The sequence below is a fragment of the Perissodus microlepis genome, chromosome 9, assembly GCF_051167445.1.
Source record: "Perissodus microlepis isolate ML-2025 ecotype Zambia chromosome 9, ASM5116744v1, whole genome shotgun sequence".
Classification (NCBI taxonomy): Eukaryota; Metazoa; Chordata; class Actinopteri; order Cichliformes; family Cichlidae; genus Perissodus; species Perissodus microlepis.
Window position 1 is genome coordinate 10,980,204 of NC_140469.1, and position 25,641 is coordinate 11,005,844.

Sequence of the window (25,641 nt, forward strand, 5' to 3'; positions counted from 1 at the left end):
TCTGCATTGACCTGCTGTGTCTGTGTAAACTGGTGGACTGCACAAGTGTACTTCATTTTGTCAGTTGGGGAGGTTTGTCTTGAAAGGAAGGGAGGCTTAGCAGTTATTTCAGATGTTTACACTCAATATTTATTCAGATTTAATGGAAAGATGTAGATGTCTCATTAATGTTTTATTTTGGCCATGTTCTAGTGATTGCTGACAGATCTTTGATGCTGAGGCATCTTCTCATCCTCTTCCCTCATCTTTCCTGGGTTGGGTTTGAGACTTGGAGCCCAGTGTTGGGTCCATCTGGTCCTCCCCCATGAACAGCACCTGCTCCTCTGTATTATCATTCTTGCCCTTCTGTTCATGGCCTGGCACCTTGGCCTCATCTTCTTTGCCCTTGGGCTCCTTGCTGGTCAGCCGAGTTGAGGTCCTGCTGGGCAGGACAAAAGACAAAATCTAAAGGTAAAAGTAGCTTGAAAAACGAATTAATATCAGAGCACCAAATTTGATTGTTTGAATCAGTACAGGGTAATTTTCCTCCTCAGGCTCAGCCTAGGCTAATGCATCAGGTGAGGAAAAAACTGTCACATGTATAAATTTAATTTCTGTTCATATGATCTAATTATAATATAATAAGATATACTCATATACCAAGGAACTTATTGATTTTAGTCAAATACATGTAATTTCAAATATTCTCAAGCATTTTTCACTTGTTTTCACTTGTTGAATTAAATTATTGTTTCTACACATTATTGTTGCAATTACACTTTTTGTACACACTTTACATTGTGGAGGTAAACATTACCATGTTTTCCGAGGCGGATGATGTCCTTCGACATCTGTTGGACAGTGCTCAGGATATTTTATGAGTGTGTTGTGACCAGTGCCATCCTCTATGCTGTTGCATGCTCGGGCAGCAAGTTAACCCTTTAAAGCCGGTCAAAGCGGGCACGCTCCATTTTGCGTAACTATTTTTAAATCCCGGTAGAACTGCAACCATATAAGCTAGCGCAATAATTTTTTTTGCATATGAAACCGGAGGAGTTGTACTTACATCTTATGCCATCAGCTTGTCCTAGGTCACGGTTTCCTTCCACATATAGCTTTGCAAAAATTGCATAAAAAGCACTTGCAGCAACAAAAACATAATATTCCAGAAATACGCTTTGCCATCCGATCAGCTGTTCGTAACACTTCCTATGTTGGAATAGACGTCAGCGCGAACTATCGCATGTCCGTCACTGGAAGTGACGTCATTTTTTGCGGAAATGTAGTTTTTTTTACCTTCAGGGCCTATACAAGCATATACTGGTGTTTTTAAAGGTTATGTTTGACTTTATGACTTTATGACTTTCTGTGTCGTTTCTGGGATGCTTAGAAGTCAAATTACACTGCTGGAAATAGTTTATTTTGATGCACATGCTGTTTTTTTTGCAAATTTGCAGTATAATATTTATTTTCGTTTTTCCTGCAGTATATAAAAATTGGTGTATTTAAAAAATAAAACTATGAAGACACTTAAAATAAATTTCCTGTGGTGGGAAACTATTTTGTGCAACTTTTTTGTATTTACAGTTTTGAGGGATAAACCTCTTAAATTTCTGTAACTAGAAATACATGTCAAAAAAACAAAAACGATTTTCAATTTTTTTGTAGTTTATTGCACTTTTTTGCAATGTATGTAATTACTATGCACTTAATGCATACATACTATTAAAATTTGGGCTATAATGGTTGTATTGATGTACAGCAACTTGAAATGCTCCCAAAAATGGCTCCACAGCATGTAAAAATATAATATAAGCTCTGGCGGACTTGGTTCTATGGTAGGTCTTAAAGGGTTAAGAGTTGCAGATGCCAAAGGACTCAATAAGCTGATCCACAAGGCCTACTTCACCTCTGTAATATTCTTGAAAGCTATAATTGAGCGATTTGTACTGAAATGTTCTGAAATGTTTAAACTTTGTAATATATTGTATTAATTTACTGTAATCCACATAATTTCCTTTGGGATTATTAAAGTATCCCGATTCTGATTATCTAAAACTAAAAAAGACAAAGAAGTTTATCTATTTCATGTTTGTGTATTTTGTTACATTTAGTGAGCCAGTGACATTCATTATCCAAGTTGTAGCTGACTTTACTACCATTTTAGATTAAAAACCAGAGATGGGTAAAAACCTTTCCAGGCTGACAATTGACTTTGAGGTTTTATGCATCACTTTTCTGTTAGGGAAATTGCTTCAATTTTTTTTAAACATTATTAATTTTTTTTTCACATCTGTTGTATGCTTTCATGACTGTGTATTACAATTTTACAACTTAGAAAATGAAATAAGTTTATAATAGGAGTGTGAATGATCATTATTCCGTATTATCAACAGGCAAAACTAATTTTGCTTTGGGCTCTGACTCTTTCAGCTCTCTGAGGCCATCCCAGGCATTTTTTGTGATCTGTATCACATACAAATGTTTCAAGAATTAGTGAACATATGAAACATTCACACAATTTTAGACCAAAACTTTGAACCTAACCCACTGTGGACCAGCTTATGTTAACCATGAATATCTTTGGTGATCTGGGCAGAATAAAACATCATCTTCAAGACACTGAAAACTGACTTTAAGCTCAACATACCACACTACCCTTTGTAATACACCTACCCAGGATTTACTGTGTCACAAAAACCTTAGTAAGAATTCTGTGACTGTACTGCAAACACAAAGCACGTAGTAGTTCAACAACCGAGCAACCCAATTTTGGTGGCTATTGTCAAAGTTGGCAGACTGAAGCCAACATGCAGGACTCAGAAAACAAGAAACAAACTTAAAATCAGCTTTAATTACAAGACAGATCAGGAATAACAAACCCCAAAGTACTACTTTTCGGAAAAAAAAACCCTATAGCAAGGCAGGGCACCAGTAGATAAATAGTGTATGAACATGATGATAAGAAAACTAATTTTAAAAATGCTACAGTATGTGGAGGTTTTGAGTCTTCTGCTGAAACTTCTTGAGTTTCATGTAAACTAGTTCGTTATTGGACATCTGCGACATCTATTTATACACTTTAACAGTTACCTAAAAACAAAAGATGTGAAAGCAGACATGTTGACTTTCACCTGTGCATACACTGTATCCTCCTGCTGTCCTCTGTCCTGATCTGATGCTTCATTTCTCAGCACAGAGAAGCTGATCTCTCCATAATGGATGTTTTCTTCTTCTCCTTGTGATTTCCTTGCTGGCTCTTCAACAACCGACTCTTCACTTCTTTGATTCTATAAAATAGAAACAAATAGAAAGGTTCATTTAAATCTAGCGAGCAGACTCTGGTGGAGGTACAAGAGTAAATAGCTTTCTGAACACAGTTCAGTAAACTACAGAGAAGTTGAGTATTTTCTTACATGAGTCTGTTGTTGAGTTTGATGCTTTGACTTTAAGCACCTGAAAGATATAAGAGGCTGTTAAATATGACTTAACTATCCTCTGTTTTAGGTTAATTATATTTGTGAGTAAACAGATAATTTAACGTGCAGCTACCATGTCAGTGACAGTAACTGATCATGTTTTCTAATGTGATGTAATATTTAACAAACAAAGATGATCAAGCAAAGTAACATCATCCCAAGGATTCCTCCAAGAAATGATCACAGTGGGAATCCTGGTAGAAAACCAATATCAAGGTGAAACAACACAAAAGTTAAACAGATCATGAGGTTCTGTTTTTTTCTTTTCCGTTATATTACCATGATGTTTAATTTTACACTTTGTACAGCACTATTTAGAAAAAACAAAACACTTCAAGAGATTTAATGAGTTACTCAATAAAAGACGAAGAAAAAGTTAGATAATAGCATAAAACAGTTCAGTGGCATGAGTCGTTACCTTTAATAGTCACATGAATCTCTGCTGATGTCTGATTACCCAGATCATTAGTGGCCACACAGTAATAAACTCCTCCATCTGTTACATTGAAGCTGTAAATCTCTCCTTCAGATACTTTCACAGCTCCATCTCTGCTCTTCTTGAACCAGGTGAAGCTGCTGACTGGAGGTTATGCTCTGCTGGAGCAGGTCAGCTTCACCCAGCTGCCCGCTGACACCAAACCTGATGGACTGATGGATGCTGAGGTGTCTTTAGGAGCATCTGGAGAAAAAAATAAGAAAGTGATATCCCACAAATCATGTTGTCCTATAGGATTCAGTTCAACAACAAACTCCAAGGCCTCCAAGGAGAATCTGTGGTTTCACATCAAACACAGTTTGATAAATCAATAATGTGAAAAGATGTAGCTCAGTGTGGATTGTTGAAAGTTTCATAACATATTGAAATTGTTTACAATCAGGAACATAAATGTATATTTAAACATAATTATGACAAATGAGTTTAGGACGTGTTTATTTTTTCCTCAACAGTAGACAGTTTTCCTTCAGTATACAATGTGTGACTTTGTAAAGTTTCTCTATCTGCACTGATTTGTCAGACTATAAATGACTGAAATGAGACGGCTCACTTGGAATAAAGAGGAGACTCAGTAACATGATGTCTGTCATGATGTTCACAGACTGGAGTGTCATCACCTGGAAAAATATATATAAAAAGAAATCCATTATTACACAAATATAAGATCAAACTAGAAATTCTCTTTTTATAAGGGGTTTAGTTTTAAATATATATATATATATATATATATATATATATATATATATATATACAATTATTAAAATGTAAAAAATGATCAGACTGCTACAGAGGAGAAAAGACAAAGTAAAAGTCAGTGTGTGATTTCAGCAGAAACAGAGCAAATGAAACACTTCTCTGTTTAGATGTTTCAATGACAAAGCAAACAGACCTGTGATGTTTTTGGTTTTCTGTCTTTTTTTATTCACTCAGTCTGATTTTTATGTTCCTATCATGCACTCTGCTCTCACTTTAGAAGCATCCGCTTCTGCCTTCCTACCTCCTCTAGATTGACTTGACCCACTCACACACTAACCTTTTTCCCATTCACATTTGTATTTGTATCTCAGATTTTCTGTGTTCTTCTTTGTCCTGCAGAAACATACATACACATTGTACATTGTACGTACACAGGTTACAGAAAATGTGTCTGCAACTTGCTGTTGATGAACTTCCTCATTTTGTTTAAATGTTTCTGCTCGTATTTAATGAGTCATTCTTTATTTGAGCCACTAGATAATACAGGGAGTGCAGAATTATTAGGCAAATGAGTATTTTGTCCACATCATCCTCTTCATGCATGTTGTCTTACTCCAAGCTGTATAAGCTCGAAAGCCTACTACCAATTAAGCATATTAGGTGATGTGCATCTCTGTAATGAGAAGGGGTGTGGTCTAATGACATCAACACCCTATATCAGGTGTGCATAATTATTAGGCAACTTCCTTTCCTTTGGCAAAATGGGTCAAAAGAAGGACTTGACAGGCTCAGAAAAGTCAAAAATAGTGAGATATCTTGCAGAGGGATGCAGCAGTCTCAAAATTGCAAAGCTTCTGAAGCGTGATCATCGAACAATCAAGCGTTTCATTCAAAATAGTCAACAGGGTCGCAAGAAGCGTGTGGAAAAACCAAGGCGCCAAATAACTGCCCGTGAACTGAGAAAAGTCAAGCGTGCAGCTGCCAACATGCCACTTGCCACCAGTTTGGCCATATTTCAGAGCTGCAACATCACTGGAGTGCCCAAAAGCACAAGGTGTGCAATACTCAGAGACATGGCCAAGGTAAGAAAGGCTGAAAGACGACCACCACTGAACAAGACACACAAGCTGAAACGTCAAGACTGGGCCAAGAAATATCTCAAGACTGGTTTTTCTAAGGTTTTATGGACTGATGAAATGAGAGTGAGTCTTGATGGGCCAGATGGATGGGCCCGTGGCTGGATTGGTAAAGGGCAGAGAGCTCCAGTCCGACTCAGACGCCAGCAAGGTGGAGGTGGAGTACTGGTTTGGGCTGGTATCATCAAAGATGAGCTTGTGGGGCCTTTTCGGGTTGAGGATGGAGTCAAGCTCAACTCCCAGTCCTACTGCCAGTTCCTGGAAGACACCTTCTTCAAGCAGTGGTACAGGAAGAAGTCTGCATCCTTCAAGAAAAACATGATTTTCATGCAGGACAATGCTCCATGACACGCGTCCAAGTACTCCACAGCGTGGCTGGCAAGAAAGGGTATAAAAGAAGAAAAACTAATGACATGGCCTCCTTGTTCACCTGATCTGAACCCCATTGAGAACCTGTGGTCCATCATCAAATGTGAGATTTACAAGGAGGGAAAACAGTACACCTCTCTGAACAGTGTCTGGGAGGCTGTGGTTGCTGCTGCACGCAATGTTGATGGTGAACAGATCAAAACACTGACAGAATCCATGGATGGCAGGCTTTTGAGTGTCCTTGCAAAGAAAGGTGGCTATATTGGTCGCTGATTTGTTTTTGTTTTGTTTTTGAATGTCAGAAATGTATATTTGTGAATGTGGAGATGTTATATTGGTTTCACTGGTAAAAATAAATAATTGAAATGGGTATATATTTGTTTTTTGTTAAGTTGCCTAATAATTATGCACAGTAATAGTCACCTGCACACACAGATATCCCCCTAAAATTGCTAAAACTAAAAACAAACTAAAAACTACGTCCAAAAACATTCAGCTTTGATATTAATGAGTTTTTTGGGTTCACTGAGAACATGGTTGTTGTTCAATAATAAAATTATTCCTCAAAAATACAACTTGCCTAATAATTCTGCACTCCCTGTACTAGTATTATTTATTGTTAGCAACTATAGCTAAAAAAGTGTAAGTAAAACACGATAGAATGGTTGAGTACCATGAGCCTTTTTCATTGTTTTGTTCATTTTGCTTTTTAAATACTCTGAGCTTTTGTGTTTGCTTTCCTGGTGTCAGGGCTCTGTGTGCAGGCGGATGGAGAGGAGGATCCAAATGCGAGACTCGGACACAGAATACAACTCAAAACCTCAGCTTCATTGCTGGCACGAAAACAAAACATGAAGTGAACACTGAATACTGAGAACAGAAACACACAGGCATAATCTGATGATACAACGCGACACTGAGCACATGAAAACACAGGGCTAATATACACAGGGTGGTAATCAGGGAATGGGCAACAGGAGGGAGACACAGTTGGGAGAAATTGGACTAACGAGACAGGAGGAGCAAAGCTGCACACACTGACATAAGACAGGAACATGAACCTTCAAAGTAAAACAGGAAACAAGACACACTTTACTAGGACACTGACTTGACAGAGTGAGACAGACTAGACACTGAACTAAACTGGCGATAATAACAAAATACAACCCGAACCTTAATCATAATGCAGAAACATACCAGAATAACTGAAACACAGATTCATCATAAAAACCAACAAAGCACCAGAGAAACATAAAGAACAATCCATCATTCAAAAATAAACCAAAACATAACAACTCAAAATACTGGATCAAATTGGTGAAACCTGGTTTGCCGTTTATCCTTCAAGTATGTAAGGCTTTGAGCTAAAAGGGAAAAGGCTCTTCTCTTTTTAGTGCTTGTTTATTTTGAGTTATTGCCATGTTTATGGAAATTAAAATTTCATTTGGAAAAATGTTAACATGTGGTCATTTTTCATACATGTAATATGAAAACACAACAACATAGTTTGTTTGGGTTTTTAGACTTAGACTACCAGTGAAATACAGTAACATTCATGTTTGAACATTAGGGGGCAATCGTGGCTCAAGAGTTGGCGGTTCGTCTTGTAATCGGGAGGTTGCCGGCTCGAGCCCCGGCGCCAACAGTCTCAATCGCCTACTGGCCGACTCTGTCAGTGGCCCCCAGGGCACCTGTGGCTGTAGTGTAGCATGCCATCCCCAGTGTGTGAACGGGTGACTGAATGTGTAAAGGGCTTTGGGGTCCATAGGGACTAAGTAAAGCGCTATACAAATACAGGCCATTTATCATATTTAATATTAAGTACAATTTTGATTACGTTCAGTTTACAATATTAAGTAAATGGAACAAAATTTTGGATTAACTGACCATCTATATTTTAGTTACATTGACCAAGCATGTCAGTGTTATTTACTAAATGTTTTCATGTTTGTGTAACAACTACAATTATTCATTTCAACTTAATGTGTTTAATCTTTAGTTATGCAATTGATCAGCTATATTGAACAGATTTGACTGGTTTCCAATCTACTCATTATTTTTAAGTGTAAAAGTGTTGCCTCAAAAATTTTGTCAGTTTTTTGACAGTCAATGTCAGTTTTAGTTTTTAGAGTGAGGATGACAGTAGGCCTACAGGTCCAACGTATTTCAGATATGGGTCCCAGGTTCTGTGGAAAGAGTCCAAGGTGGTGTTGAGCATACAAATACAATATATTCATTGGGAATACAGTCCATAACAATGTTATGCCAGGATTTCTTAGTTGGGATTGCTGGCCTGCCCCAGAGGAGCAGGATATTCTTCCTGGCCGCGAAAGATAACAGCTGGAACAGTCTCTTGTGCTTGCCTTTGATAATCAGATTGTCCATTACTCCCAGTATAAGACAGAGAGGGTCCAGAGGAACAACATAGTTGAAAATAACTGAAAGTACCTGTGGAATTATATAGAATTATATAGCTTTTTAGCATTATACTGTTTAAACATTATACTTTTAAGCAGGCCTCTGTGTGACCTTGGGAGCAAGAATAGTTGAAGCAACATTACAGAAAAAATATGCATAGAAATAGCCCAGAAGTTGCAATAGATAAGAGGGGGGCAAAAGGGCAGCGTTAAGAACAGTCTAACACATTAGGTAAGTATAGACTAAAAGCAGAACTAAGGAGGAGAGCGTAAACGCCCGGCACAACACACACTTGACACCTACAAAGCGCACACTCATGACACTTGACATGACCCCCACACACACACCCCTACAGTGCAGACAGGAACATACACACATTGCAGACAGAGACATGTACATCACACACACACATTCACAATTAAGATATGCAATTAAGAAAGGGGTTAAAGGTAGGGCCAGACCTTAAAAGGAAAGGTAGAAGACGATAGATGAGGAAGAAGCTGTTTTGATTGAAACTGTGTATGACGTATAGGCGAACGTGATAACAGAATAACAGGAAAGGTGGGAGGTAAATAAGGAACTTTGGAATATTATAAATGTAACAGTTCGAAGGACTGCCCTTGGAATCTGCAAGACGCTTTATGCTGAGCTTCTGCGCAGGGGTTGAAATAAAGAAGTTGATTTATTGAAGAAGTCTGTCTCGAGTTGTTCGTTGTGGTTTTTCACCAAGTAGATAAAAAGATCGGGAGAGGCGTCAGCACGCCGACATACCTTTGCAACATCCGACCAGAAATATTGAATTTTCACACATGACCAAAAACAATGCACAAAGTCACCCTTCTCTGCATTATACTTCCAGCATAAAGGGGAGGAGTTTACATCTATTTTACTTTTTAAAGAGGGTGTGATGTATGCCCGATGAACAATTTTTAACTGAATAGATTTAGCCCAATTACAGACAGATATCTTAGAGGCACAGGCCCAGTCTCGTGCCAGTCTGGATCATTTATTGAGCAGCCTAGGCCTCTTTCCCAGGCCTGTTTAGCAGCCAGGAAGCGAGGGGCTGAGCTAGAGTTAAGAACCTTGTAAAAGGAAGGATTTTCCAGACTGTTGGGAGGACAAAGCATCCTCCACTGCGGACCTAGTAGGGTCCAACAATAGGGTGGTGTCATTAATTATAAAGTGCCTCAGTGGCAGGTATCTAAAGAATTCCACATTTTGAATGCCAAAACATTGTTGAAGCTGCTGAAAGGAAAGAAGGGTCCGGCCTCTAAACAGATCACCCAAGTTAACCAGCCCCAGATTAGACCAGACCACAAAACCCCGGTCCAGACATCCAGGCAAGAAATAAGGGCCATTCATAACAGGAGCCAGGGAGGATGTCAAATGGGCCCGACCCTCCAAAGCACGGACAGACCTCTAGGCCTTGACAGAGCATAGGGTAATAGGATTGTTGGAGAGTGTTTTGACTTCACTGATCTCTTTAACAAATAAATTAAACAGGGGACATTCTATGGCTATGTCAAAGAGTAGAGGACTAAGAGGATCGCCCTGCCTATTTCCACACGGGAGAGCAAAATTGCTGGAGTGCATCCTGTTAGTTATAACCGTTGCGACTGGGGAGTTATAGAGAACTTTCACCTAATTTACAAAGATTTCACCCAATCCAAATTCCTCTAAGGCAAAAAAATTGATATGACCATTCAACGCGATCAAACACTTTTTCTGCATCAAGAGAGAGAACAAGGAATGGCTCATCAGAATTTTGTGAAAGATGAATAACATTGAGAAGTCTCCTCATGTTATCAGAGGATTTAACGATGGAGGCCTTTAACAAAACCTGTTTGATCCTCATTAATTATATAGGGGAGTACCTTCTCGAGTGGCAGGGCTAATATCTGAGCCACTGAGCTGGGGCTGTCAGACACTGAATTATTAACAACAATAATATTATTATTAACATCTACATAATCATAACATCTTGTTTTCTGCATTGAAGCCCAGGGCAAACACAACATTGATATTCTCACCTTTATTCACTGCAGCCGCCGGATATTTCACCACATATAAACTCACCCATTTACTGGCGCCCTTAAACATGCAGAAATACACACAAAAAACACACAATCTGCCTCATCCAGGAGAATGAACGCTATCAGCCCTTTTCTTTTACCTTCTACCAAGAAGACAAAGTAAGGTCTCTGTGATTTTATTCTTTAGTTAAGATTGCATGTCAATCTTATTTTATTTGACATTGCTGTTCGTTTTTACCGTACTGTTTTTCCATTTAAGAACATTTTTTCTTATTTTTTTTAATATGTCATGTAAATATAATAAAAGGGATTCTTTTTTTAAAAAAAAAATGTTTGTACAGATGTTGCTTTTCAGCCAAATTATTAAAACATTGCAATTTCTAAAATGCAACCAATGAGCAGTTTAATTTCAAAGATCTTTCTTTGTTTTTTTAAATGTTTGATGTTGCTCATTTAAAAGCAGATCTTGAAAGCCAGACTTTTGTGGTTCAATATATTGGCTTCTCCTTTTCTCATTAGTGTCAACAGGTTAAGTGTAAATGTGTCTTTGTAAAGTATCTCTGTCTGCAGTGATCTGTCAGACTGTGAATGACTGAAAAGAGATTTGCAATAAAGAGGAGACTAAAATATTTGTTAAGTTAAGTTCACAGATTTCAGTGTCACAAAACTCATCACCGAACAGGCTGCATCACCTATGAAAACACAGCATGAAACACAAATGTCTCCATTTGTTTAAATAAATTAACTCATCAGTTCTTCTTCACCAGTGAAGTAAATCAGCCACAAACAGGCACTTTATCTTTCATGTGGAGTGGTGCCTTCAGCACAAAACATTCACAGTAACACCACAGTGTGGTTTTTGTGCAGCAGACAGTTGATTATTGATAAAACCCCAACATAGTGATTATTTTATATCTGCTATCAGCAAATGTTAAGGCCAGTCAGAGATTTGGATCCTAACATGTTAACTAAGTTAGCAATAGGATTCACATCCAAATGTTAACATTACTTGAGTACTATACAGATGTTTGTGTCAGCATGCAGATATTAACACTGCTGATCTCTGAGATGTGTGTTCTCTTCTTGCAGACACTTTAATTATTAGACTGTGATGCAGCTCTTTTCATGTGAACTCTTAGTAAATAAATAAATATGACCTATAGACCAGCTTTTCTTTTAAAAAAAACCTCCTCAAACAATAAAACAAATCCATTAAAAGAGAAACTGCCACTACAAAAAGTGTCGACCCTAATATATAAAAAAAAGAGTGAAATTTGAAGATTTAATAAATTTCTTATCCACTTATTTAGATATGAAAAAGACATCCCTCATTTCATATCATTAACAAAACAGAGTAAACTTTTACAATTATTATATTAAATATCACACAAAAACACGTTACATTGAATAAACACATTTTATTTAATGTGTTTAATAAATTTACAGACATGTTTTGATGCCAGTTTCCCTGCAGTCATTTAAACAAATTACATGTCTACAATGTAAATATTAAATCATACAAGAGCACACACAGCATGCCAGCATTCAAATACTGTATGAACATGATAATAACTAAAATAATAATAAAAAATAGCTACACTATGTAAAAGTTTTTAATGTTCAGTCTTCTCTGCTGTCATGTGAATTAGTTCCTTATTGGACTGCAGTGAAATTAAAGTTGAACATAAAAAGCTGCAGGATGTAATTCGATGGTTTTTTTTTTAAGTTAATAAAAATTTTGATTTTTGTGTGTGTGTTTCTTTAATACACTGTGTTAATGTAATGTTATAACTTTTTCTTGACCTCAGCATACAGTTCCTGTTGGCCATCAGCACGCTCTGTGTTTTTTGGCTCGTTGACTTTCACCTGTGCGTACATTGTATCCTGCTGCTGTCCTCTGTCCTGCACAGAGTCAGAGGATGCTTCATTTCTCAGCACAGAGAAGCTGATCTCTCCATAATGGATGTTTTCTTCTTCTCCTTCTGATTTACTTGCTGGTTCTTCAACAACCAGCTCTTCACTGTTTTGATTCTATAAAATAGAAACAAATAGAAAGGTTCATTTGAATCTAGTGAGCAGACTCTGGTGGAGGTACAAGAGTAAGTAACTTTCTGAACACAGTTCAGTAAATTACAGAGAAGTTGAGTATTTTCTTACACAAGTCTGTTGTTGAGTTTGATGCTTTGACTTTAAGCACCTGAAAGATATAAGAGGCTGTTAAATATGACTTAACTATCCTCTGTTTTAGGTTAAATATATTTGTGAGTAAACAGATATTTTAACGTGCAGCTACCATGTCAGTGACAGTAACTGATCATGTTTTCTAATGTGATGTAATATTTACCAAACAAAGATGATCAAGCAAAGTAACATCATCCCAAGGATTCCTCCAAGAAATGACCACAGTGGGAATCCTGGTAGAAAACCAATATCAATATGAAACAACACAAGAGTTAAACAGATCATGAGGTTCTTCTTTTTCTTTTCCGTTATATTACCATGATGTTTAATGTTACACTTTGTACAGCACTATTTAGAAAAAAACAAAACACTTCAAGAGATTTAATGAGTTACTCAATAAACAAAGAAGAAAAAGTTAGATAATAGCATAAAACTGTTCAGTGGCATGAGCCGTTACCTTTAATAGCCACGAGGATCTCTGCTGATGTCTGATTACCCAGATCATTAGTGGCCACACAGTAATAAACTCCTCCATCTGTTCCATTGAAGCTGTAAATCTCTCCTTCAGATGCTTTCACAGCTCCATCTCTGCTCTTCTTGAACCAGGTGAAGCTGCTGACAGGTTTGGCTTTGCTGGAGCAGGTCAGCTTCACCCAGCTGCCTGCTGACACCAAACCTGATGGACTGATGGATGCTGAGGTGTCTTTAGGAGCATCTGGAGAAAAAAACATAAATCATGTTGTCCTATAGGATTCAGTTCAACAACAAACTCTGATTGTCTTACATGAAACACTGAGAGTTTCTTCTGTCTCTGCTGTCTTGGTGTCGTTTCCTTGGTTCACAGGATATCTGGCAGAGCAGCTGATCTTCTTTCCATCATGTGTGTCTGACAGAGTGATGTTCTGCTGGATTTTAGTTGTAAAGCTTCCATCTGTGTTTTCCTCTATTTTGTTGTGAGAGTCTTGTTGGAGATTCCAGGTGAGTTGAGGAGGGGAGTGTGGACAGGGAGTGAGAGCTGAGCAGGTTATAGTGACAGACTCCTTCTCCTTCAGATCACCTGGGATTGTAATATCGGGCCTCCAAGGAGAATCTGTGGTTTCACATCAAGCTCAATTTTTACACTGATAATACAGGAAACACAGTCAAGTAACAGATGAAGATCAGTGTAGTTGTGTTAAAGTCTTAATTTTACATGTTCATGCTGTTCAGTCAGGAAATTATTTTATTCTGAGTTTATTATTTCCTCCATGTAGGAGAAATACCTGAGCTTTGGAATCAGCAAACTTTTTTTTTTTTTTTTTTTTTTGCACTTATAGATTTTATAACAAAGAAAACTGGACAACACACATTTTTAACTGCCAAATATAAAGTTAGTACATTTATATCTTAGCTGTTAATATTCAAATCAGATTTTTTTTTATTATCAACAATAAAATGAAAACTTTCTCACCTTTAATTGTTATTTTAAGAGGATCACAAACAGCTGTTGCTTTGAACGGCCAGTTCATAATTCTGAAGTAGTATGTGTCTGTATAAGTTGTGGTTAAGTTGGAAAACAGAGTGGTGCAGTTTTTCTCCTTCAGGTTTCCTGTAATATTCATTGGATAGATGTTAACTGTCCTACTGCTGTTGAAGATCTCATTGTTTGGAAATGTATTAACATTGGAGTGATTTTTAATCCACACTCCAAACACAGGTCTTGTGCTGTCAAACTTTTCTGTTCCGGTTTCACTAAAGTTACATGGGATTTGTAAACAAGATCCACTCAGAGCTTCCATCTCTGTTGGTGCAGTGATGAACAGGTGTGAATCTTGAAGACAAGCAGCCAAAGTACCTGGAAAAAATCAAAACAAATTCATACACATGATGGGAAACATAATTATGATACACTGAGTTTATTAGACGTGTGTTGCAGTTCAGTTTCAGTTTTATTTGTCATATGCAAGTTAGCACATGGTCAACATTGCAATGAAATGTATTTGACGAGCAGAAGACAAGTCACAAGACAAATGGAATATTGCACATGAGATAAAGTGGCTGGAGTGAGCAGCAGCACAAACTGAGCAGTACAAACTTTTTGAGTGGCAGTTAGTACAGTATTGCACGGAGTGATGTTTTTTTTCTCTAAAGTATCTCTATCTGCACTGATCTGTCAGACTGTAAATGACTGAAATGAGACGGCTCACTTGGAATAAAGAGGAGACTCAGTAACATGATGCCTGTCATGATGTTCACAGACTGGACTGTCATAAAACTCATCACCTGTATAAAAAAAACATAAGATCACATAAAGGTTTGATCAAATCAGGAACTTGCATTGTTTTATAGAGCAATACAAAATCTACATGTATTTTAAATCAGACAAAAAAAATAAAGCAGTTCTTTTTATTGTGATATAAAAATCTTGTAAGATGTAAAAAATGTTTTCTTACCTAATGATCAGACTGCTACAGAGGAGAAATGACAAAATAAAAGTCCGTGTGTGATTCCAGCAGAAACACAGCGAGTGAAACACTTCTCTGTTTAGATGTTGTAATGTCAAAGCAAACAGACCTGTGAAGCTTTTGTCTTTCTTTTTCAGTCAGTCTGCCTTTTATGTTCCCATTATGCACATGTTGTCAGTTTAGTAGCCACCACTTCCATCTGCCTGTTTATAGATACACTTGACCCCCCACTCACACACTAACCTGTTCCTCATTCTCTCATTAATATTAGTATTTGTGTCTTAGCTTTTCTGTTCTTCTTTTTGTGTCTCTGTGTGTGTCTGTACTCACACAGGTTACAGCTTTGTGTTGATCAACTTCCTCGATGTGTTTAGATCTTTCTGCTTTTATTTAATGATTCCTTCTTCAGTTGATCCACTCGGCTCAATAGCAGGTGTCTAAATGTTTTTATATTTACTGTTTGTAGTGTGTTTCCTTCAGCACCAAAATAATCGCATATTGAGAGAAGGTAATTATGGACAGAAGAAAACAGTTGGAAAAACAAAACACAATAAACAGAATATTACTGACAAAGAGACAGCAAAACTAAAGAAAGGTGCCAGAATAGACAGTCTATTGCAGTTTATTGTGTATGGGGCTGCAAAGATGCAGACCAGTCAGGCTGCCTATGTTGACGTCTGTTCGCTGATGAACCAGCACTGAGCACATGAGCAGAACTAGACCATGGAGTAATTAAAGAAGGTGGTTTTGCCTGATGGGTCACATTTTCTTTTACATCATATGGATGGCTGGATGCATCACTTAGTTGGGGAACACCTGGTAGCAGGAATCTCTATGAAAATAAGGGAAGCTGGCAGAGACCGTGTGATGAACCAATGTTCTGCTGGGAAACCTTGGGTCCTACCAGTCATGTGTATCTTACTGTGACATGTATCACCTCCATAAGCATTATTATAGACCATGTCCACACTTTAATGGAGACTGTATTCCCTGATGGCTGTGGTCTCTTTCTGTAGGATAATGCGCCCTACACAAAGTAAAAATCATTTAGGAGTGGTTTCACAAGCACAACAATGAGACTGAGGTGTTGACTAGGCCCTCCAGATTTTCCAGATCTTAATCCAATCAAGCAACTGTGGGATGTACTGAAGAAACAAGTCCTATCCATGAAGTCCCCACCTCACAATTTACACAAATTAAAGCATCTTGGTGCCGATACCTCAGCCCACCTTCAGCAGTTTTGTGGAGTCCATACCTCGATGAGTCAGGGCCGTTTGCTGCTGCTGGCTCGAACAACCCATCGCCGCTTTCGGCTGGAGAGTCTCCTCCTCTGCTCCTGGCTGGCGCGGCAGTGGCGCCCGTAGTTCTTCCTGCTGACGCCCAGCCACCGCCGCCTGCTTCCACTGCGTGGCCGCCAGCTCGGCCACCATTCTCGTCAGGTCCTCCCTCTGCTGGCCCAGTCCTGGATCTGCCGTGCCTCCCTTCCTGGGTTTTGGCACCACTGTAAAAGACCATGGCAGACCCAAAGAAGTCGTCTAGCCTGGATAGCCGCTGTAAGACAAGCTGATATCCAGTTTTCTTTCATCTCCAAATATCTGTTGGTGTGCTCCAGACATTTTCATTCCAGTAAGTTCTAAATATGTTCAAATCACTGGGCGATTGTGGCTCAAGAGTTGGGAGCTCGCCTTGTAATCGGAAGGTTGCCAGTTCGAGCCCCAGCTTGGACAGTCTTGGTAGTTGTGTCCTTGGGCAAGACACTTCACCCGTTGCCTACTGGTGGTGGTCAGAGGGCCCGGTGGCGCCAGTGGCCGGCAGCCACCGGGTGGCTGTGGCTACAATGTAGCTTGCCATCACCAGTGTGTGAATGGGTGGATGCGTAAAGCGCTTTGGGGTCCTTAGTATGGGTCCACATTTCCAATGCACGCTACTTTCTGCATTAAACTGCTTTTCCTTTTAAACATGTTTATAGCAACCATCCTTCCAACATAGTGTGTTTGCTTTGATTCGTGGCCCAGGAAGATGGCGCCTGTCACGATGGGGCGGCCAGACACAGGTAAGTGGACTCAAATGCAGACACCACATGGAGACTTGGAGGTATAGTGCAAACGAACAATTTATTTGGCACTCAAAAAAAAAAAAAAAAATGGCACACCATGAAGGAGGTAAAAGAAACAAAAATGCTATACGTGAACTAAGGGCGAGAGGGAAAACATAGACCTCTGAACATCGGCTACCTACTAACATAAAGTTTCTGATTATGATACTAAGAATCTGTAGCTACAAACAACACTGTGATTAGCAAGGGCTAGCAGATAAGCTGTTACCAGGAATGCTGAGAAGGTAAACAAGTCTTGGCTAGACCATCTCCAAAATAATTGTTAAATCAATAAACAAGAATCACACTGCGTGTGCAGCAGCAAAGTCCAAAGGAAATAGTCTCTTTATTTGGCTGGGCACGTTATTTGGGATTTTCCGGAGCAGGCATACAAGGTACAGGGTCACAGGGTTTCTCTGAGTCACTGTAATGAAAGTCAATGCGTGCCCCTCGCAGCAGTCCAAGAAGTGGTGGCAACAAAAGACAGTCTTACTTGTCTGGGTTGACGGCGAGGCTAGGAGGGGATTAGTGGTCCAAGTGAGGCTAAACCAGTTCGTGTACACTCACTGTGAAGTGTAGGGCATTGAGGCAGGCAGGTGAATAGCGCCGAGAATAGTAGCAGGCCAGCGATGGGGAGCTGAGTGGTTACAGGCAGCAAGATCCAATCCACTGTGAAGCTGCAGAAGTAAGTAGACAGGGTTAGCGTGACGAAAACAACAAAACAGGGTTTCCCGAGCTATGACTCTCACTAACGTGGGTTAAATGACGTTCCGGCGAGGAATGTTTGAGAACGCTGGTCTTAAGAGCCTCCCAGCAAATTACACACAGGTGCCACAAACGAGGGGTGTGGTGACTCTGCCCAGTGATGGATTTACTGGCACGCAGGAAAACCCATCACTCACCCGGACCATGACAGCGCCGCGCTCCCACAATGCATTGTGGGTTGACGTCAACTCCAAAGCCGTATTCTGTGTGTGTGGGTGTGTGTAGGTGCATGTGTGTGTGTGCTTCCAGCCATACTATACAAAGACATATGACCTTACAATGAACTTAAACTGTGTGTATGAGGTATGCAGAAAAGCAGAAGTAAACGTTTTGCTAAACTATAAAAGCAGGAATTTAGGTCATATCTCAGATGCACATTTAAAGGTGTGAAATCTTGCACCTCAAGAAACAGAAAGGTTTGGTATTAAAAGCTATAATGGAATTATAACGTCGAGGCTGCTTCCTGTCATCTCATGGTACACAAGTGCACACAGAATCTTATCAGACCTAATAAGGATATGATTCTTATCAGCATACAAATGATTATATGTTTCTAAGCACAAATGACAATATAAGAAATATCAATTCCAACAAGCTGTTTAAAAAAAAAATATGATAACGCCTTATCGCCTCTTGGATGAACCTTTCAGAAAGCTAAACTGAAGACACCTGATTCTCCCAGAACTAGCCAGAGTTTATGTTGGAAAAAGTCAAACGCAAATCTATTTCTAAATCAGCAGTCTGGAATAATTTTACTCTATTTCATTTTCATTTTTGTTCCTCTTCACAGACTGAAGGAAGAACAGAAGCTGAACCTGAAGTTTCTCAGATCCAAAGAAGTGACATCACAAGAGTTCGTCACAAATGACACATTTCCACATGAATTTAACTAAAAAAACTAATGTCCAGCAACAAGAGATGAAATGACTGTTTGAATGTTTATTAAAAGGACGTCACAGGAAGAACACATCACATGACCCAACAGCGTCCTCATTATCAGAATCAGAATACTTTATTAATCCCGAAGGAAATTATGGGTTACAGCAGGCAGCACACTAATGGCGCATGCGCACTTACAAAGGAACCTTCTGACCATTACACAGGCATCACATTGGCATCACAATGTCAGAGAGGTAGGTTGATAGTAAAAAAACAATGAAATACATAACATTAGGTGAGAGGAGGAGAAAAATATTCCACTCAGACTCCTAACAGGAGAACAGTTTGAGAACAGAAAAAAAACACCCCAGCACAAAAAGCACTTTGTTGGGTCCTCAGCTTCCATCTTGTCGACTCTCTTCCTTACTCGTTTCTTCTCATGGTACCTGACACTCCTCTTGTGCCACATGGCTCGCGCCATGTGTCAACTCCCCAATGAGACATGTACAAGAATGTTGCACATTTTCTCTAAAAACAATTCTCCAGGGTTTGTCCTTTGGAGCAGCTTCACTCCAACCTGTAACCCTGTGTATAAACATTAGTCAGCAATTAAATGTTTAGCTTGTTTAACTCCCAGCTCCACCCGGAGCCTGTATCCTAGAAGTCTTTAAGTTAAAACAACTCACATTTGCAACCAACTGCAACTCATAAGTGTAATAAAGTATTCAGCATCACAGAGACAAGTATCATTGCAGGTTTATTCTAAACTCATTAAACCCCTACTTTTTTTTTTTCCATAATTTGCTCCAAATCATTGAACATCTCATCGTCTTTCCACATTATAATCAGTGACTTCCCTTAAGTTTGTCACTCACCATGAGCCCAATAGTGGTCAGACAATGAGCCCCATGTAACTATTCTGTAACCACTGCACATCTGTTCAATTGTCACTTGTCTGTCTGTGCTGAATCCTCTATAAGCACTCTTAAAGGAAAACAAACATTAGCCAAACACACGGTTCATCCTGGTGGTGAGGCATCGGTCATCCAGATTCCAGAGGTGCTGTAAAAGGTCATAAAGTTAACACTCTGCTGTAAAAAGAAGCAACACTAGTTTCAAACACAGTATCACGCTGTATTCACTTTTTCCCCTGTAACATTCACATTTTCTCCAACATTTTCTCCAACAATACAGTGTAATTTCATCACCAACATATAGCCTGTAACCACAGTTTCCTTCACACAAAATCTCAGTAATCCTGTGGTAGAAAAACATTAAGTTGTGTCCTGCTGTAAATCACATGATCAAATCACATGATTAACCCTCTGTTGTAGAAAAGAAATGTAAATGTTATCGCTGCGCAGGTGTATACACTCTTTCTCACAGTTCTCTCTGTGAGCAACACAAGGTAGTGAATAACACTACCTTGTGTGTAAATTCAAAAACATACAGACAAATTACAGTTAAAAAGGTTAAATTTGCTGAGTTCACATAGTCATGTAACCCAAGTTTCCTCCTGTGGTCTCCTTCTGCTCCTGCAACAGAGACACACACAGATACATCCACACCTTTGTCACGTGGATGGGGGTTAACTTCACACAGTGGTGTTAAGTCAGTCTTGTCAGCTTTAACCAGCTTTTACCAGTCAGTCAGTTCCCCATTTTTTTTTAATTTTCACTCATTCATTCATTCATTGATTCTTTCTTTTGCTGATAGTGGAAATTATCGTCGCATTTCGTTTCCACCCTCAGCAAAATGACGACAAAAGAAGAATTTTAGATTGGATTGCCTCGCTGAATCCTTTTGGACAGGGACTTGTTTCCTTAATTGTCCCAAATAAGTGGCTTTCTCTTTTTGGAGAAACTCACTTTGCAACTGTTCGCAACAACATGGTGTGTAGTTCTTCCTATTCAATGTTCAGATCTGCTTAATGACAAAGAATATTAAACAAAACTTTCAGTGCACTGTGAAAGTAACAAAATAAAAAGAATAAAAGAAAGGAAAGGAAAGGCCTTCTTAAATCATGACACGTGTTCTTCATCTCAGGGGGATAAATCATACCAAACCCAATTGGCAGGCTCAACTTAGTAATAAAAGACAAATCAACAGCCAGTTTAATCTCAAACATTCATCCAATCAGCCACACCACACACAACATACAGCATAACCCTGTTGTCTCATTACATAATACGTTTCTTCTCATCTATGTGTACCCGATGGCGCGATATGGCAGCCTCGCTCCTGTCAGTCTGCCCCAGGGCAGCTGTGGCTACAACCGTAGCTTGCCTCCACCAGTGTGTGAATGTGAGAGTGAATGAATAGTGGCATTGTACAGCGCTTTGGGTACCTTGAAAAGCGCTATATAAATCCAATCCATTATTATTATTATTATGTTAAAACTTCTTCACACACTAGAAGCTCAACAATCAGCTCACTCATTGAAAACCCCTCATCAGCATTCTGTTTTCTCCCAGGTTATGATGCAACCATCTGACCTAACCTCCAACTTGCGGTTGTCACACATGGAAATCAAATGTGTGAGAAGCTGCAGGATTCAAACACAAGTGTAACTTATAAATACATGTTCATACTTTTATTCCACAATCAGAGAGAAAGAAACAGAGAGAGAGTGCAGGACAGACAGACAGGTGACAGTCTCAGGTGTACACACTGCTACAAAACAGCACAAGAGAAGGAGGATTTAGTGTTTGTGTTATTGCGGGTGCTAAACAAGAAGAGTTCCCACATGGTACAGTGGACACATGTGTGACTCCTGTGATTAAAGCATCTTTCTTTCAGCTTAACGAGTGAACCGTCAGCTCGTTCAAACACACGTTAAAGTCCGTTTGGCTCGACACCACCGAACAGAGGCAGCAATATAACATAGCTAACATTAACAGTGCAGTGAATCCTGCTTGTGCCGTGATATTCAGGACTGCAAACCGAGCAGCATCACTGACTTACAGCTTGTTGTGTTTGTGGATATATGACTGACTTTAATTATCCATAAAATCATCACATTCTCTGTAAGATTAAGGTCAACTATTGAACGGCGTATATTTTGAAGTAAAGGCTTTAAAACCAAGTTAGTACAAACATCGCTAATGACACATAACTTTCCCGACATTTAGCCAACAGTAATGTTTTAATGTTCTTCATTATTAAACATTTGCAAAAAACTAAGTGACATAATATTAAGTACTTTTACAAGTTTACTCTTCGGCCACTGCATTTCGAGCAGCGTTTGAATTGTACCTTAAAATGCGGCTTTGGGATACAGCCATGGAGTTGGATACCGGTGGAAAACACCTACAAAGATAGAACAACCATACTCATATATATTCAAATAATTAAAAAAATGTTAATTTACCTGTTACTACCACACACCAAATCCGGTCATTGGTACTTCCTGGCTTGTGTAGTTACTAGGTAACAAGAGCTCAACACTGCCCCTAGCGTCCTGGAGCACTTCCATTGTGTTTTGGAGTTTGCATGTGTTTTGGAGTTTGCATGTGTTTTGTGTCTAGGGGCCACCGTAGGAGGGGCCTTCGGCGGCGCAGTGGCTCCAATCAGCCGCTCCAGAACCTGGGTCTGCCGGTCCGCCTGCTCCTGCAGCTTCGCCAGGTGCTCTCACTGGGCAGCCGCCTGGCTCATCTTCACTATTAGGAACTGCAACGGCTGGGCGGGCGGCGCAGGATGTGGGTCAGACATCCCCACGTAAACAGGGTTTCAGTACCACTTGTGGAATGCACTCCACCCACGTACACACACACACACACACACACACACACAGTTGTGACTGCCAGCTGTCACTTTTATTTAGAGTTTCTTTGCGTTATTTGACAGTCCGCCATCTGGACAGCTCCCGTCCCGGCTGATCCCAGCTTCCCCTCCACTCCACTTTCGTCTCACTAAAAAGGGGAAGGAAACCACCATCAGCCCGAACTCCATCAGCTGTGTCTCACCTGCCTCTCCAGCACCGCCCCGTTGAGGTCACTGCACCACTCCTCCGCCACAGAAATCAACCAAAAAAAATATAAAAAGCTATTTTTTGTGTGATACAGTGGCTTGCAAAAGTATTTGACCCACTTGAACTTTTCTGCATTTTGTCACATTACAGCCACAAACATGAATCAGTTTTATTGGAATTCCACGTGAAAGACCAATACAAAGTGGTGTACACGTGAGAAGTGGAACGAAAATCATACATGATTCCAAACATTTTTTACAAATAAATAACTGAAAAGTGGGGTGTGCGTAATTATTCAGCCCCCTTTGTTCTGAGTGCTGTCACTAGGCTTTAGAGTTGATGTCACGCCGTAATGCATTGTGGAAGCAGTCTTAGATCTTAGAGGGCCACGAATCAAAACAAACACACTGTGTTGGAAGCAGGACTGCTAGAACCATGCTTTAAATCAGCGTAAAAGACAAAGGACTGTATCGTGACCGATTGCGATACTTGGAAAAAATACCGTTCATCGGTAATGTGGACCCGTATGAAATAAGGCAGAGGAGCGAAATCCCAGACCACCTACCGCCGTTGTCCTATCCTGATTTCTTCGCTTACCTTGTCTGTGGAGTCAGCGCATACACTGCGAATCAATTTAGGAATTATAAATCCCTGGAGGCACACATTTAATTGGCTGGGTGCAAAATTTGTCAATTTTTAAGCCTCCACGTAGCGAGTACGTTGACCATATGACCAAGATACAGCCAAAGGCTGCACATAACATTGACTTCTCCTCAGCAGCTGCCCCAAAATTGCTCTAGATGAAAACATAAACACACCGTCCGCAAAAAACTCAGTGACCGATAAACTACTCCATAAACAGAAGATAGTTCTGCTGCATCAGAACTTTGATGCTTACTGGAATGAAAATGTCGGGAGCACAAAAAATGATGGCAGAGAACTCGATATCAGCTCGTCTCACTGCTGCTATCCAAGCCTGACGTCTTCGTTTGGTAACATCAGATACATGAGCTCTGTCACGTTTCTTTTCCAGTCCATTTTCCAGCTTATTCCCTTCCCGATCGTGCGATCTAACATTGCAACTGACAACACAGCAAGTACGAGCCATAGCTGATGTTTCCGTGTGCTTTCGCTCCTGTAGCCCTTTGTTTGGCCTACTAAGGCTACGTTCACACTGCAGGTCTTAATGCTCAATTCCGATTTTTTGATCAAATTCGATTTTTTTGTCTGCTCGTTCACACTACAAATAAAATATGACATCAAACACGCTCTAGAGTGAACCCTCAAAGCGGCCCGCATGCGCAAAAGCAGATGTCACACACAACGCATTCCGTTCAGACTCAGACCAAACAGTATTGTTTGACTGATGGACCTAAATATAAAGACTTGTTTCGGACTTTACGTTCCCCAATTGCGCTTTAAGTTATTTTGTTATTTACATATGGCCTAATAATTATCCTTATTGCTGTTTTAGAGAGGAGTGGTGCTTCAAAGGATAGTTGCAGATTTCTGTCAGAATCTGCAGATTATACAGTGCAAATAAAATGTTCACATTTCTCCAATGCTGTCTTCCCAACAGTTTCACTAACATCTACACTGGATGGCCAGGAAGCGTTCACGATGTCTTCTCGGGCGCTGATAATTGGCGTCTGTTTTGTGTCAGTGATGTAAAAGACATGACCGTTCAAACAGCAGTCGCTTTTTAAAACATCAGATATGTATCGGATTCAATACCACATACGAAAGTGACCCAGATGGGATTTGTGCTGTTCACACTGTCATACCATGATCGGATATGGGTCACATAGGGTCAAAAAAGTCAGATTTGATGCGCTTTTGCCTCCAGTGTGAACGTAGCCTATGATGGCGGTGATGATCGTGACCTCGCCCCCTCCCGTGACATCACGCTCCAAAGCCCTATATGAGGTTAATCATTAATATATTTCAACAACATGGGAATAGAGCAGCTGCAAGAGAATTCAGGATTAATAAATCAATTGGAGGAAGCAAGAAGAATGAATTGTGTAAAGTTTGACTTATCTGACTGATTTGTTTCGCTTAATGTGCCTTATAATCCAGTGCGCCTTATGGTCCGAAAAATACAATAAAGTTTAAACCAAAGCAGTGGAGTGGTTTGGTTTAAACTAGATTAAAACCAACAATGGTCTTAAAAAATTATATATTTTAAAACAAAAGAATTAAACACACTAGCCGAAAATGGATTTAGCTAAATTCTGGACCATGTTTCAAGAATGCAGTAGCTAGAGGGCTGATTGGAGACCATAACAGCTAATAAGAATTTTTGCATCCAAATCTGTAATTGGTTGGGTTAGTGGCACACTTATAACGTGTATAGAAAGAGTTAAGGGTGCAGGGAGCAGAGATGTGGAGAGCAAGAGTGAAACTGAGAGCAGGTCCACAGATGTCTATTATGGTCTGTCAGCACACAGATCAGAGATCTGAGCATGAGCCAATGCCAACAACTGAGCAAGAGAGGCTGCTATTGTGTGTGTGAAATACATTTCTTGCTCAAATTAAACTATTCTTTGCTCAAAAATAATTTTCTCCTCAAAATGTAACATTAGACTTGCCAATTTTCTTAGATGTGCTCAAAATAGAGGCAAAAAATAACAGCACAGTTTATTTTTGTGTTTTTTTCTCCCTCTAGGGGTGAATTAGATTTCCTGTGAAACAGTTGGAT

At 39.5% G+C, this 25,641-nt stretch overlaps 1 protein-coding gene across 1 annotated transcript; it reads right to left on the reverse strand.

The window, feature by feature from the left end:
• Positions 1-228: 228 nt before the first annotated feature.
• On the reverse strand, positions 229-15,046 carry LOC146380111 (B-cell receptor CD22-like). The gene is made up of 8 exons (XM_084939921.1): positions 14,974-15,046; positions 14,238-14,621; positions 13,572-13,877; positions 13,245-13,502; positions 12,951-13,020; positions 12,764-12,803; positions 12,399-12,637; positions 229-418 (listed from the first exon to the last, which is right to left on the reverse strand). Exons 1-8 carry the CDS (start codon positions 15,044-15,046, stop codon positions 229-231), a joined length of 1,560 nt encoding a protein of 519 aa, XP_084796047.1.
• Between the last annotated feature and the right edge of the window lie 10,595 nt (positions 15,047-25,641).

Excerpts from the sequence above, each read along its gene's own strand:
- LOC146380111 (XM_084939921.1), bottom strand. The coding sequence starts at position 15,046 with ATGAGTTTTATGACAGTCCAGTCTGTGAACATCATGACAGGCATCATG. Across the intron at positions 12,804-12,950 it reads TGCTTGATCATCTTTGTTTG|GTGCTTAAAGTCAAAGCATC; the intron begins GTAAATATTACA and ends TATATCTTTCAG. Across the intron at positions 419-12,398 it reads TATGCTGAGGTCAAGAAAAA|GACCTCAACTCGGCTGACCA; the intron begins GTTATAACATTA and ends CCTGCCCAGCAG.